The sequence below is a fragment of the Protomyctophum parallelum genome (genome assembly GCF_964188405.1).
Source record: "Protomyctophum parallelum genome assembly, chromosome: 10".
NCBI classification, from domain to species: domain Eukaryota; kingdom Metazoa; phylum Chordata; class Actinopteri; order Myctophiformes; family Myctophidae; genus Protomyctophum; species Protomyctophum parallelum.
The window spans coordinates 47,590,201-47,604,816 of NC_139704.1; the positions used below are offsets into that span (position 1 = coordinate 47,590,201).

At 47.5% G+C, this 14,616-nt stretch overlaps 1 protein-coding gene across 10 annotated transcripts in view; it reads right to left on the minus strand.

Annotated features, from left to right (window-relative positions):
• LOC310866085 (spectrin beta chain, non-erythrocytic 1-like) overlaps window positions 1-14,616 on the minus strand; it is a 231,690-nt gene that overhangs the window by 142,050 nt on the left and 75,024 nt on the right. For 5 of the 10 annotated variants that reach the window (XM_083775394.1, XM_083775393.1, XM_083775395.1 and 2 more), the window contains exon 1: window positions 9,923-10,222. The exons of 3 other annotated variants lie outside the window; for them this stretch is intronic. In XM_083775394.1, the coding sequence (XP_083631520.1) occupies window positions 9,923-10,169 (247 nt within the window). In that variant the 5' untranslated portion in view covers window positions 10,170-10,222. Of the gene's footprint in view, window positions 1-9,922; window positions 10,224-14,616 lie in introns of those variants that run through there. 2 more of the 10 variants (XM_083775396.1, XM_083775397.1) reach the window with 1 other exon arrangement.

The window sequence follows — 14,616 nt, forward strand, 5'->3', positions numbered from 1 at the left end:
AACCTCCAAAACCCTGAGAACGCCCCCAGGGGGGCGACACGATTCCAACGAGCCCACCGCCGTCCAAAACGGTTGAGAAATGACAGAGTTACCATTTGGGGGTCCCTGGGTGGTCCCGGGGGGGTCCCTGAACCTTGAGACCCCCAAAGACGCCCCCAGGGGGGCGACACAATCACAACGAGCCCACCCCCGTCAAAAACGGTTGAGAAATGACAGTTACCATTTGGGGGTCCCTGGGGGGTCCCGGGGGGTCCCTCGGGGTCCTTGAACCTTGAGCCCCCTAAAGACGCCCCCAGGGGGGCGACACGATTCCAACGAGCCCACCCCCGTCAAAAACGGTTGAGAAATGACAGTTACCATTTGGGGGTCCCTGGGGGGTCCCTGGGGGTCCCTGAACCTTGTGCCCCCTAAAGACGCCCCCAGGGGGGCGACACGATTCCAACGAGCCCACCCCCGTCCAAAACAGTTGAGAAATGACAGAGTTACCATTTGGGGGTCCCTGGGTGGTCCCGGGGGGTCCCTGGGGGTCCCTGAACCTTGAGACCCACAAAGACGCCCCCAGGGGGGCGACACGATTCCAACGAGCCCACCCCCGTCCAAAACAGTTGAGAAATGACAGAGTTACCATTTGGGGGTCCCTGGGGGGTCCCTCGGGGTCCCTGAACCTTGAGCCCCCTAAAGACGCCCCCAGGGGGGCGACACGATTCCAACGAGCCCACCCCCGTCCAAAACAGTTGAGAAATGACAGTTACCATTTGGGGGTCCCTGGGGGGTCCCTGGGGGTCCCTGAACCTTGAGACCCACAAAGACGCCCCCAGGGGGGCGACACAATCACAACAAGCCCACCCCCGTCAAAAACGGTTGAGAAATGACAGAGTTACCATTTGGGGGTCCCTGGGGGGTCCCAGGGGGTCCCTGGGGGTCCCTGAACCTTGAGCCCCCCAAAGACGCCCCCAGGGGGGCGACACGATTCCAACGAGCCCACCCCCGTCCAAAACAGTTGAGAAATGACAGAGTTACCATTTGGGGGTCCCTGGGGGGTCCTGGGGGGTCCCGGGGGGTCCCTCGGGGTCCCTGAACCTTGAGCCCCCTAAAGACGCCCCCAGGGGGGCGACACGATTCCAACGAGCCCACCCCCGTCCAAAACAGTTGAGAAATGACAGTTACCATTTGGGGGTCCCTAGGGGGTCCCTGGGGGGTCCCTGGGGGGTCCCTGGGGGGTCCCTGAACCTTGAGACCCACAAAGACGCCCCCAGGGGGGCGACACAATCACAACAAGCCCACCCCCGTCAAAAACGGTTGAGAAATGACAGAGTTACCATTTGGGGGTCCCTGGGGGGTCCCAGGGGGTCCCTGGGGGTCCCTGAACCTTGAGCCCCCCAAAGACACCCCCAGGGGGGCGACACGATTCCAACGAGCCCACCCCCGTCCAAAACAGTTGAGATTTGCACCCTAAGCAAGGGTTTAAGACAGTGGCCAATGGAGAGGTGTCTTACATCTTTTCAGCGTAGGACCCGCCTTCTGAACTTTCACCCCTCACACAAATAATCCAAGAGAGAGAAAAAAAAAATCGAGACCAAAGACATAGGTTTTGAGAGAGAAAAAAAAAATCGAGACCAAAGACATAGGTTTTGAGAGAGAAGGCGTTTTGCAATGAGAAAAAAAAAACTTTCATTCGCAAACGAAGGAAAAAAAACATTAAAAACATTTTATTTAGCACAACACATATTATTATTACCCAAACATTTAGTAAGTATTTTGTTTTATGTAGTTTAATTTTTAATTTTTTTTTTTTTTTTTTTTTTAATATTTTTTTTTTAATTTTTTTAATTTAATTTTTTTTTAATTTTTAAAAGTTTTGTTCTCAATTATTTTTTCTTTTCTTTCAAATCTTATTTTTTTTTGCTTGCAAATATATTTTTTGATTGCGTTTTTAATTTGTTTGAATTAAAAATAGTTTTTTGTTCTGTTTAGATTTTTTCTCTCTCAAATGTTTTTCTTTTGTTTGGTTAATTTTTCTTTTGTTTGGTTAATAAAGAGACAAATGTAACTCCATACACAAGGTTTCTGTCTGCAGTAATGAGGTACGTTACGATATGGAGGCACAAGGTTTCTGTCTGCAGTAATGAGGTACGTTACGATATGGAGGCACAAGGTTTCTGTCTGCAGTAATGAGCAGTACCTTTGAAGGAAAGGAAGTCATATATTTTATATACGGTATCATACAAACACCAACCGTTTTCAACCACTCCTTCCTCGAGGGGGTTCAGCTAAATGATGTTGGTGACCGTTGCTAACCACATGGACCCTTATATTATTACTAGATCGTTAACTATTGAGGGTGTAAAATGAAACCAAATGGGCCCGTAAGGTTTCGGTTTAACTATTGAGGGCGTAAAATGAGACCAAATGGGCCTGTAAGGTTTTGGTTTAACTATTGAGGGTGTAAAATGAAACCTAAATGGGCCCGTAAGGTTTGGGTTTACAGAGTAAAAAGTATTGTCAAACACCTGCATTAATACATTTACAAGGAGATTTTGATCAGCCCGTTACCTCTCCTAACGATACCAACATGAACACAGCCGTGGAATCTTATCCAACGACAATAACATATTCTACATCTTGGCTCTGAGAGGCTAAATCTCATCACATGGTGTTTGCGTGATTAAATAATGAAGCTGGATGTTGAACAGGGTTGAAAACCCACCGGTCTAGTCGATCAAACGCACGCTCAGAGCGGCTAACGCAGGACATCTGTGCCTTCCTTCCCTATACTGCACTCCAAAGCTTCCTAAGACTCTTGTCTCTCCTGGCTCCCAAGCTGTGGAATGACCCCTGACCTCCGAGCCCTCCCCCGCTCCACTGCAGGCTCACAACACACTTTCTACCTGGCCTCAGTCCCAGCCTTATAGCCAAGAGATAAAGCCTGGTCACAACCTAAGACAGAGAGAAAAGCCTGGTCACAACCTAAGACAGAGAGAAAAGCCTGGTCACAACCTAAGACAGAGAGAAAAGCCTGGTCACAACCTAAGACAGAGAGAAAAGCCTGGTCACAACCTAAGACAGAGAGAAAAGCCTGGTCACAACCTGAGGCAGAGAGAAAAGCCTGGTCACAACCTAAGGCAGAGAGAAAAGCCTGGTCACAACCTAAGACAGAGATAAAGCCTGGTCACAACCTAAGACAGAGAGAAAAGCCTGGTCACAACCTAAGGCAGAGAGAAAAGCCTGGTCACAACCTAAGGCAGAGAGAAAAGCCTGGTCACAACCTAAGACAGAGATAAAGCCTGGTCACAACCTAAGACAGAGAGAAAAGCCTGGTCACAACCTAAGGCAGAGAGAAAAGCCTGGTCACAACCTAAGACAGAGATAAAGCCTGGTCACAACCTAAGACAGAGAGAAAAGCCTGGTCACAACCTAAGGCAGAGAGAAAAGCCTGGTCACAACCTAAGACAGAGAGAAAAGCCTTCAGGTCACAACCTAAGACAGAGAGAAAAGCCTTCAGGTCACAACCTAAGACAGAGAGAAAAGCCTGGTCACAACCTAAGGCAGAGAGAAAAGCCTGGTCACAACCTAAGACAGAGAGAAAAGCCTGGTCACAACCTAAGGCAGAGAGAAAAGCCTTCAGGTCACAACCTAAGACAGAGAGAAAAGCCTGGTCACAACCTAAGACAGAGAGAAAAGCCTGGTCACAACCTAAGACAGAGAGAAAAGCCTTCAGGTCACAACCTAAGACAGAGAGAAAAGCCTGGTCACAACCTAAGGCAGAGAGAAAAGCCTGGTCACAACCTAAGACAGAGAGAAAAGCCTGGTCACAACCTAAGGCAGAGAGAAAAGCCTTCAGGTCACAACCTAAGACAGAGAGAAAAGCCTGGTCACAACCTAAGACAGAGAGAAAAGCCTGGTCACAACCTAAGACAGAGAGAAAAGCCTGGTCACAACCTATGACAGAGAGAAAAGCCTTCAGGTCACAACCTAAGACAGAGAGAAAAGCCTTCAGGTCACAACCTAAGACAGAGAGAAAAGCCTGGTCACAACCTAAGACAGAGAGAAAAGCCTGGTCACAACCTAAGACAGAGAAAAGCCTGGTCACAACCTAAGACAGAGACAAAAGCCTGGTCACAACCTAAGACAGAGAGAAAAGCCTTTCAACCTTGTAGACCTGCTACTTTTCATACTTGTGTGTGTAAGGCTGTAGTGTGATTAAGTAGAACGTTAATGAGACAAGGAACCCTTCCCTAACACCAGACTTAAGGCAGGTATGGTTGCTGCCAAAAAATGCATTACCGTTAAACCGGAAGTCTCCAATTCTCCATGTTTCAACGAGATGCTCTCCCATTGCTATAAGCTGGAACGAATCCGTCATGGCGGACAGAATACACAAGCTGAGTTCCAAGAACAATGCAGATTGTTATTACAAGACATCTAAATAAAGTATGTTTAAGGTTTTCTTAGGCGGGAACCCCTTTTGGTGTTAGCATTACGTTATGCTTTAGCTATTTAAAAACAGCAGATCTACAAGCTCATAGCGCGCCACCGAGTGGCGCGCTAAGAGCTTGTAGGTCTGCTATTTTTGAAAAATCGAAGGACAAGACATAGAAACATAGCTTTTTCAGAAAACTGTCAGGATGTAGAAAAGACGACATCTTTTAAAATCTGATCTCAGGTCAGAATGGGTTAAGGTACGGATCAACACAAAAGTTAAAATATGGAGATAAGTGGTTTCTGCCCGGCCGACAGCGGCCACATGAGAAACGGAGGCTTCCAAGTAGCAGATCTGAGTGAATGAATCCATGCTGTCGTTCTTCTAATTGCTCACACTTCAGATGAGAAGTCATGTCTCTGAACAAAGACAACGTTGGAGTCTCATGACCTCACTGAGGCCCGTCATGTGTACCGAGAGCAGCTACTTTTAGACGAGGTGGTTTTAGGAAAATTAGCAGCCAGAGGGTAATTAACTATTCAAACATACAGCTCTCTCCCTCCCTCCCTCTCTCCCCATCTCTCTCTCTCTCTCTCTAACGTCTTTGGCTAAAATAGCTGGTCTCACACCCAAGCTTACACACAGCAAGTTGTGTATGCGCTGTAAGAGCTTGTAGATCGGCTATTTTAGCCAAATGTTCAGCCCATAATAAGGATACTACATGTGGTTGAACGGTTGGAACCAGGTTTCTAAAAAAAGAAAATTAAACCTTTCCCACAGAGAAGACCTGTCTGTCTGCCACAGAGAAGACCTGTCTGTCTGCCACAGAGAAGACCTGTCTGTCTGCCACAGACCCTGAGATGCTTATCTCGCTCAGTGACACTTCTTTTTTTTCCCCACGATTTTGTTACCCGTTTTTTTCACCTAGTGTCAATTATCTAATGTAATCCTGGGCAGTACAGTACACTTCCTCTGCCAACATGGCAGAGGGGAGAGGGGGGGCAGCGGACTGACCTCATGCCTCTTGCTATGCATGAGGAGTCCAAGCTGCTCCTTTACACCTGACAGGGGAGAGTTTCCCCGGTTGGACGTAGCGCGTGGAAGGAACACGTTATTCCAACCAGTTCCTTTCCCCTCCATCAGGCTGGCCAGGGGGAGGTAGTTTAGAGACCAGGATTACTGGTATTTTTTGTGAGGGTGCCTACCCTAGGGGACACGGGGAGAACATGTGAGGGTACCTACCCTAGGGGACACGGGGAGAACATGTGAGGGTACCTACCCTAGGGGACACGGGGAGAACATGTGAGGGTATACCTACCCTAGGGGACACGGGGAGAACATGTGAGGGTATACCTACCCTAGGGGACACGGGGAGAACATGTGAGGGTACCTACCCTAGGGGACACGGGGAGAACATGTGAGGGTACCTACCCTAGGGGACACGGGGAGAACATGTAAGGGTACCTACCCTAGGGGACACGGGAAGAACATGTGAGGGTACCTACCCTAGGGGACACGGGGGGAGAACATGTGAGGGTACCTACCCTAGGGGACACGGGGAGAACATGTGAGGGTACCTACCCTAGGGGACACGGGGAGAACATGTGAGGGTATACCTACCCTAGGGGACACAGGGAGAACATGTGAGGGTACCTACCCTAGGGGACACGGGGAGAACATGTGAGGGTACCTACCCTAGGGGACACGGGGGGAGAACATGTGAGGGTACCTACCCTAGGGGACACGGGGAGAACATGTGAGGGTACCTACCCTAGGGGACACAGGGAGAACATGTGAGGGTACCTACCCTAGGGGACACAGGGAGAACATGTGAGGGTATACCTACCCTAGGGGACACGGGGAGAACATGTGAGGGTACCTACCCTAGGGGACACGGGGAGAACATGTGAGGGTACCTACCCTAGGGGACACGGGGAGAACATGTGAGGGTATACCAACCCTAGGGGACACGGGGAGAACATGTGAGGGTACCTACCCTAGGGGACACGGGGAGAACATGTGAGGGTATACCTACCCTAGGGGACACGGGGAGAACATGTGAGGGTACCTACCCTAGGGGACACGGGGAGAACATGTGAGGGTATACCTACCCTAGGGGACACGGGGAGAACATGTGAGGGTACCTACCCTAGGGGACACGGGGAGAACATGTGAGGGTATACCTACCCTAGGGGACACGGGGAGAACATGCCAACTCCACACAGAAGCTCAGTGACACTTACACTGACATGTGAACAGGGGTGCGGCACAGGAGGAGAACCGGGTGACCTTCTACCCACTAAAGTGCGTCCGCCAAACGTCCACTGCTGAGCTGATAGAGGATATATTGCATTTTGAGCTTCATGCAATGATCTGGTCATGCTCTGGTAAACCACTGGTTGTCCTACAATAAATTGTTTTGAAATAACATACTCCATACCATACAGATTATATAAGTTATATTGTAATAACACCATCTTGGACGACTCTCAAAACATTAGAAGGAGCTGCGCTCTACTCAGGGGGAGTCTTTTTTTTCTTCTTCTTTTTATGTTTTCTTTTGGCTTTCGCCATTATTTTATATATTTTATGGAGGGACAGACAGTAGGCTGACCGGACATGGGGAGAGAGATGGGGGGGGGGGGGGAAGACATGCAGTAAAGGCCGTCGGGATCGGGAGTCGAACCCACGGCCACACTGCCAGACTGGATTACCAGCCAAGGTGCCTGGACCACTGAGCCACGGCCCAGGCCTACTCAGGGGGAGTCTTAAGGAGTATGGTCTCTTATACTAGCCATGGGATACATAGAGAAAAGGAATATCCACATTCTTCAGTAGTTCCTTATGTTTACCTAGAGAGTACTTCTCTAGGTAGACTGCTGCTGTGTTTGTTTGCTCAATATTAACATGTTCCTAAGAAACTATAGCCGGGAGTGTGGATAATATTCCTTCCTCTAAATAACACGATCTTTACTAAACTAATTGTTTTCCTGACTAACTCTGGACATTATGTGGATCTCTGGTCCTGCTTGTGACATCACTCATCCACGACTGACACACATCTATGACATCATTATCTAATCCGTGATGCATTCTGTATGTAATGTTACAGTGTGATGACATCACAGCCTCGTCGGCTTCTATTTAACCGTTGCATTCAAACATTTCAAAAAGTATAAAACATAACCGTCTGTCGGATGGAACACCCTATGTTCAAAACTGTTACTTTACAAGATTAAAATTCAAAAGCCTGAAAAGTAGCAGATCTACAAGCTCAGAACGCGTGACTTCGAGCCACGTTTCGAGCTTGTAGATCTGATATATACTTTTGTGTTACGGCTGCAGTGTGATCGAGTCAGGGGGCAGTCAGTCAGACAGATATTTTGTGAAGCCACTGAGGAAATCGGGATTTCCTGAAAGTTCATCTAATGGCCTGTTGTGGCGCTGTCTGTCATTGGGCCCAGAAAAACCCATAGCCCCATAGAAGTCCATGTATTTGGGCCCAACTTCACCTAGACTGTATTACCTTAATAAACATGGTCATGAAGACTTTCTGCTTCCAGTAACTGGTTTAAAGTCTCATTTCTAATGTCATAATATTCTTTTTGGAAAAGTATGGTCCCATTTATAAAACAAATGACCATAAAGTCGCGTATGTTCTGAGGGGCGTGGCTACCGTTACAGTCTATGATCGGGATTCCCCTCCCACTCGAGTCAAAATAAAAACCAACGGAGAAGAAGGGGGGGAAGTCCCGCCTCGTTGTCTGGGCCAGCCAATGGGCCAGCTGGGCTAAAACGGATCTAGAAAGATGGCGACTTACAATAAAAAGGACTGACAGGCTTCATTTTACGTTCATGTTAGACCCGCGGAACACTTTGTCCATATTTCTTACAGTCTATGGATCGAGTAGGGCGTTGCTTTACGATAAAAACACAAAAACTAGAAGATAGAAGGCGGAGATGAGAGGTTTCATGTCCGACAGCACCGATATGTAGAAACTAGATTAAACTAACTAGAAGATAGAAGGCGGAGATGAGAGGTTTCATGTCCGACAGCACCGATATGTAGAAACTAGATTAAACTAACTAGAAGATAGAAGGCGGAGATGAGAGGTTTCATGTTCGACAGCACCGATATGTAGAAACTAGATGAAACTAAAAAACTAGAAGATAGAAGGCGGAGATGAGAGGTTTCATGTTCGACAGCACCGATATGTAGAAACTAGATGAAACTAACTAGAAGATAGAAGGCGGAGATGAGAGGTTTCATGTTCGACAGCACCGATATGTAGAAACTAGATGAAACTAACTAGAAGATAGAAGGCGGAGATGAGAGGTTTCATGTTCGACAGCACCGATATGTAGAAACTAGATGAAACTAACTAGAAGATAGAAGGCGGAGATGAGAGGTTTCATGTTCGACAGCACCGATATGTAGAAACTAGATTAAACTAACTAGAAGATAGAAGGCGGAGATGAGAGGTTTCATGTTCGACAGCACCGATATGTAGAAACTAGATGAAACTAACTAGAAGATAGAAGGCGGAGATGAGAGGTTTCATGTTCGACAGCACCGATATGTAGAAACTAGATGAAACTAACTAGAAGATAGAAGGCGGAGATGAGAGGTTTCATGTTCGACAGCACCGATATGTAGAAACTAGATGAATGAAGGTGTTTCTGTGGCCTGCTGGGAGCACGCATAACAAATGTGTTGCTCATCCGTCCTGCGGTTTGTGAGATTAGCTCCAGACACACACACACACACACGCACGCACACACACACGCGCGCACACACACGCATGCACGCACGCACACACGGGCACAGACACACACACCAAAAACGTTAAGCATTGCATCTGTGAGAGTAGCCTAGCTTCAGCGTAAAACATGACGTCCAGCATGGTTGGTATAGCCTTGAGAAGGACAGGTCACAACTCAACTCACAAGGACCGTTTAGTAATTAAAGCCGGTTTTCTTTATCTAAACGATGAAATCAACCTCGATCTCGGCCCATCGCTGCAATAAATATAAACTAAATAAACACCGAATATACTGAAAAGATTTGAAAATATATCTCAGAAAAGCTCCGACGGAAAGACCTTCATCTCGCGTCCGACACCCGACACTAGAGCAAAGAAGCTGCTACCCTACACAGGTCTTTGTCAAGACAAGGGAAAACTGCACCTTCTCTCGCCGTTTAGAAATGTTTAGAAATGTTCAGAAAGCTTTATAGAACATTTCGGAAGCGTTTAGAAAACACTTTACAACGTTTCACAAGTGTCACAAAGGGGCGTGGGCTTCCATCATGACAATGATGACATGCACACCCAGGTAGAGATGTGTGTTTAAAATGACCCGCCGTAGAGGACGGTAAAAGAAAACAAGAACTCTCAAAGAATGTCCGTCTGTCTGTAAACTCTGTATCCGTCTGTCTGTCTGTAAACTCTATCTGTCTGTCTGTCTGTATCTGTCTGTCTGTATCTGTCTGTCCTGTCTTACCTTGCAGCTGTTTGAACCTCCCCTCCAGCATGTTGTAGTTGAACGCGGGCCCCGGGCTGGCCCCTCGCACGGGGCTCCTGCTGGGGCTGTGGCCTCGGCCTGTGGGGCTGTGGCCTCGGCCGGGGCTGTGGTGGGACGGGGACGAGGGGAGGTAGTCGGACCCCGGGGACGAGAGGGGAAGCCCGGGGGACGACGAGAGGGGCCCCGGGAGGCCAACAGCGCTGGAGGTTTGAACTTGAAGATCCATGATGTGAAAAAAAAACACCAAAGAAAAGTATAGAGTAGATCCTCCCTCAAAAGAACAGAATTACAGAACCACCCGACAGGAACCAGCAGTAGTGGGTTCAACACAGAGCCGTGTGGGATCTCATAGAGTCCTCTTCCTCACGATTAGAATGCAGATCTTTTAAAAAAAAAGTTCTCCGGTATACGGAGCAGGGGTTCCTTCCTCCTCCGTGGGCTGCCCGGCCAGCCGTTCCTTCCCAGAAGAGAAGAGAAGAAGGTCCAGGAGTCTCCGAGCAGATCAGATCAGCTCTGTTCCTCGGAGAAGGTCCAAACAGATCAGAACAGCTCTGTTCCTCTGAGAAGGTCCAAGCAGATCAGATCAGCTCTGTTCCTCTGAGAAGGTCCAAACGGATCAGATCAGCTCTGTTCCTCTGCAGCAAGGCAGCAGCAGCAAGGGGAGAGTTTCCAAGATCAACGCTGGGCTGCAGCGCAGAGCAACAAACACATGTACTCCCTCTCTCCCTCCCTGCCTCTCTCTCTCTGTCTCTCTGTCTCTCTCCCTGCCTCTCTCTGTCTCTCTCCCTGCCTCTCTCTCTCTGTCTCTCTCCCTGCTGGGGTCCCCAAGACGACAGAATGTACAGGAGACGAGTAGGAGTCTCCCTCTCTCTACCTCTCTCTCTCTCTCTCTAGTAACAGTGAATTCACTTACTCAGCAAAACACAGACGCAGCATCATGCTTTCTCTCTCTCTCTCTCTCTCTCTCTTTCTCCCTCTCTTTCTTCCATCCATCTACGTTATCTCTCGCCCCTTCTCTCCTTGGCCCGCGGTGGTCGTCCCCTCACATTTCCTGCTGTCACAGAGCGCGCTTCAGACAATGAAAAGGTGGAGCGAGAGAGAGAGAGAGAGAGAGAGAGAGAAACGCTCCGAGTGAGCACGTCAGCCCCGAGGAAGAGAAATGAGCTCTGGGACACAGAGAGAGAGAGAGAGAGAGTGAAAGCAGTGTGTGTGTGTGTGTGTGTGAGAGTGTGTGTGTGTGTGTGTGTGTGCACATGCGTGCGCGCGCAAGCTCCCCGCCGTGTGTCGAATGTCTGGCAGACACTATACACCTTTCATTACACACACACACACACACACACACACACACACACACACACACACACACACACACACACACACACACACACGGGAGCCGTGTGGCGGGGGGGAGGGGCAAGCAGCATGGAAACCACACCTCCCTCTCAGCCCAACCACACACACACAGCCTATCCATTCACAGCGGTGATGTCACAGCCTCATTAGCATAACGGGCGGGGCAGCAGAGGAGAGGGAGAGAGAGAGAGAGGAAATGTAGAGCGGAGGAGGGAATGGACTGAACCAAGTCCACACCAGGACAGGGGGGGGGGGGGGGAGTGGGGAGGGGGGGGGGGGGGGGGGGAGGGGGGAGGGAGGGGGGTGAGAAGGACCGAACCATCCGTCATAAACAGGACGTCCAAACATCCCGGACATCACCATGATGGTCTTTTCCTGACACACACACACACACACACACACACACACACACACAGTCACACACACACACACACACCAGTGGGAGGCAGAAAAATGCCGTTGTTTTTTGGACTTCCAGACAAAAGGCGCACAGTTTCAGATCCTGGGTGTTTTTCTGTTGTATTGTTACTGTGAGAGTGTAGAGGGGGGGGGGAACAGACGCGCAGAAACACTGCAAATATTACAACCTAAACATGTTTTTGAGGGTCGCCATGTGTCTGGACAAATGAGCTTTGTGGAAACGCAAACATTAACCCATTTTGCGCAGGAACCTGTTTTGGTGTTAGCATTAGTTTAGCTATTGAAAAATAGCAGATCTACAAGCTCGTAGCGCGCCACCGAGTGGCGCGCTACGAGCTTGTAGATCTGCTATTTTTGAAAAATCGAAGAACGATCTCAGGTCAGAATGGAAAACTGTCAGGATATAGAAGACATTTTTAGAATCTGATCTCAGGTCAGAATGGAAAACTGTCAGGATGTAGAAGACATTTTTAGAATCTGATCTCAGGTCAGAATGGAAAACTGTCAGGATGTAGAAGACATTTTTAGAATCTGATCTCGGGTCAGAATGGAAAACGGTCAGGATGTAGAAGACATTTTTAGAATCTGATCTCAGGTCAGAATGGGTTAAATGCCCGTTGACAATGGAAAGGAGAATGTCATGTGTGTGGACGAGCAGATCCACATGTTGCATCATGATGATGTACGATGATAGGAGCGCCCCTCACTTCACACAGGTGTGATTTTAGTTGTTGTTTGCTACGCATGCCATCGTTCATGTGACATCGTTTTCCGTTATTATTCCTACATTTTTCTATGTAGGAAAAAAAAAAAAACAGGCTTTTTACTGGAGTCGTGATTCTGTGACCCATAATGGTTTTTTTAAAGAATTCCAAAACTCCAAACTAATTTGAAAGCAGTTAAAAATCCACAGATACCTCCTTAATGTTAACCAAGTCCACACCCACAACACCAGAGGGAGTGCAACGAAACATGTACAACTCAGATTCGCCACAAACAAGGGACTAAATACTTTTCGCCCTACCAACAGTCATTAAGACATGCAGATCCCTTGACTCCTTCAAAACCGCTCTCAAAGGGCACCTACGGACGGCTGCAATTCAAAACTGCCCCCCCTGTAAAATCAGATTTTTTTTTGTCTTACTAATTATTTGTTTGGGCCCAAAAGATTGTGTTCATTGTCATGAGTCGTCACCATCCGAGGTGGATTTGTACGAGACTTTAAAGGTCTTTAAATAAATACTTTTTGAAACGTCTATGGGGAAAATGAATGGGGGAATATTTCCTGGGCCTGTCGTCGTCATGAAAGGGGGCGGGACTGAGGCGCTCCATCGACGCCAACATTAGGCCTAATTATCAAAGTGTTGATAAAGTACAGATAGGATATCGACTAGTTAGGACAGTAACATTAGGCCTAATTATCAAAGTGTTGATAAAGTAGGCCTACAGATGTTGTACAGAAGGATAAAGGATAAAGTACAGATGTTGAACAGAAGGATAAAGGATAAAGGATAAAGTACAGATGTTGAACAGAAGGATAAAGGATAAAGTACAGATGTTGAACAGAAGGATAAAGGATAAAGTACAGATGTTGAACAGAAGGATAAAGGATAAAGGATAAAGTACAGATGTTGAACAGAAGGATAAAGGATAAAGTACAGATGTTGTACAGAAGGATACCGACTCCTTTGATCACTGATGAAAACTGATCATTCTGAAACAACGTTCAAGGCCCGTTAACACCGCTCGTAACCACGACAACGGTCACAAACAAACTGTAACAGCTGTTGGACTAGAAAAGTGATTACCAAGACAACATAGCTTGCGGGGTGTGCGTGTGTGTGTGTGTGTGTGTGTGCGCGTGCGCGTGTGTGCATGCGTGTGTCTGGAGCTAATCTCTCCAACCGCAGCAGCGATCAACAACACACTCTTAATGCGTTCTCACAACAGGCCACAAAAGCACCTCTGTTCAATAATTTACCATGTTTTACTTTGTCATTTACATATGAAACACATACATAATGCATCACAGATGAGGTCATTATGTCATCGCCGTGTCAGTCACAAGCAGGCGGTTTCTAAGTGGATCCCGAGATCCACATAATGTCATAGTTGACACGTTAACTGCCAAGTATTCAGGAATATTTCTGTCATTCTCCGGTGTTATTTTGAAGGGACCCGAGACGTGAACCAGATGTAAACAGACTGTATGGAGGAGGAGGACGATCAACTGGTCTTTCACCCGGAAAATACAACTTGCAACCGATGTAATCAGCGGTTCTTTAGTCATGGGCCGTTGAATAAAGCTAGATTTGACCAAAAAATTGGGAAAATAATCAGAGATAAATTGATCTTTCTACATCTGATAACGTGGGGGCCGGTTCATTTCGAGGTGTATCTGGTTTTTGATTGATTGAAACATGTATTAACAGTTTGCAGAATTACAGTATACATTTCAAGCACAAACTCAATACAAAGACTGTTAACTGTGAGTGGACGACCCAATTAAGCGCTACACTTGTTTACAAGAGGGCCCACCTTGTTCAATTCATCAAATATGAATGGTTACAAGAAGCAGCCGCGCTCACTCCTCACGCATTGAAGGAAGCATGAATGAGCTCAGTTCAGGGCTCTCCCCAGGTGGGCAGAGGGGGGAGTATAGCGCTCAGGATATCACCTTCCTTCAAGCACCGGGTGAAAAGAAAAGAGTTACACAAACCGTGGGATAGAAATGTATAATATATAGATGTCATATAGATGAACTGATATCACAGTTTGGCAACAACATGAAGTCCGGGATATACTTTTTTCCACCATGAAGAGAATCAATTCATGAAAGAAAAACACAAAACAACATGACATTAAATCACTGTTGTTGTCGAGCAGAAACCGCTCGTCTT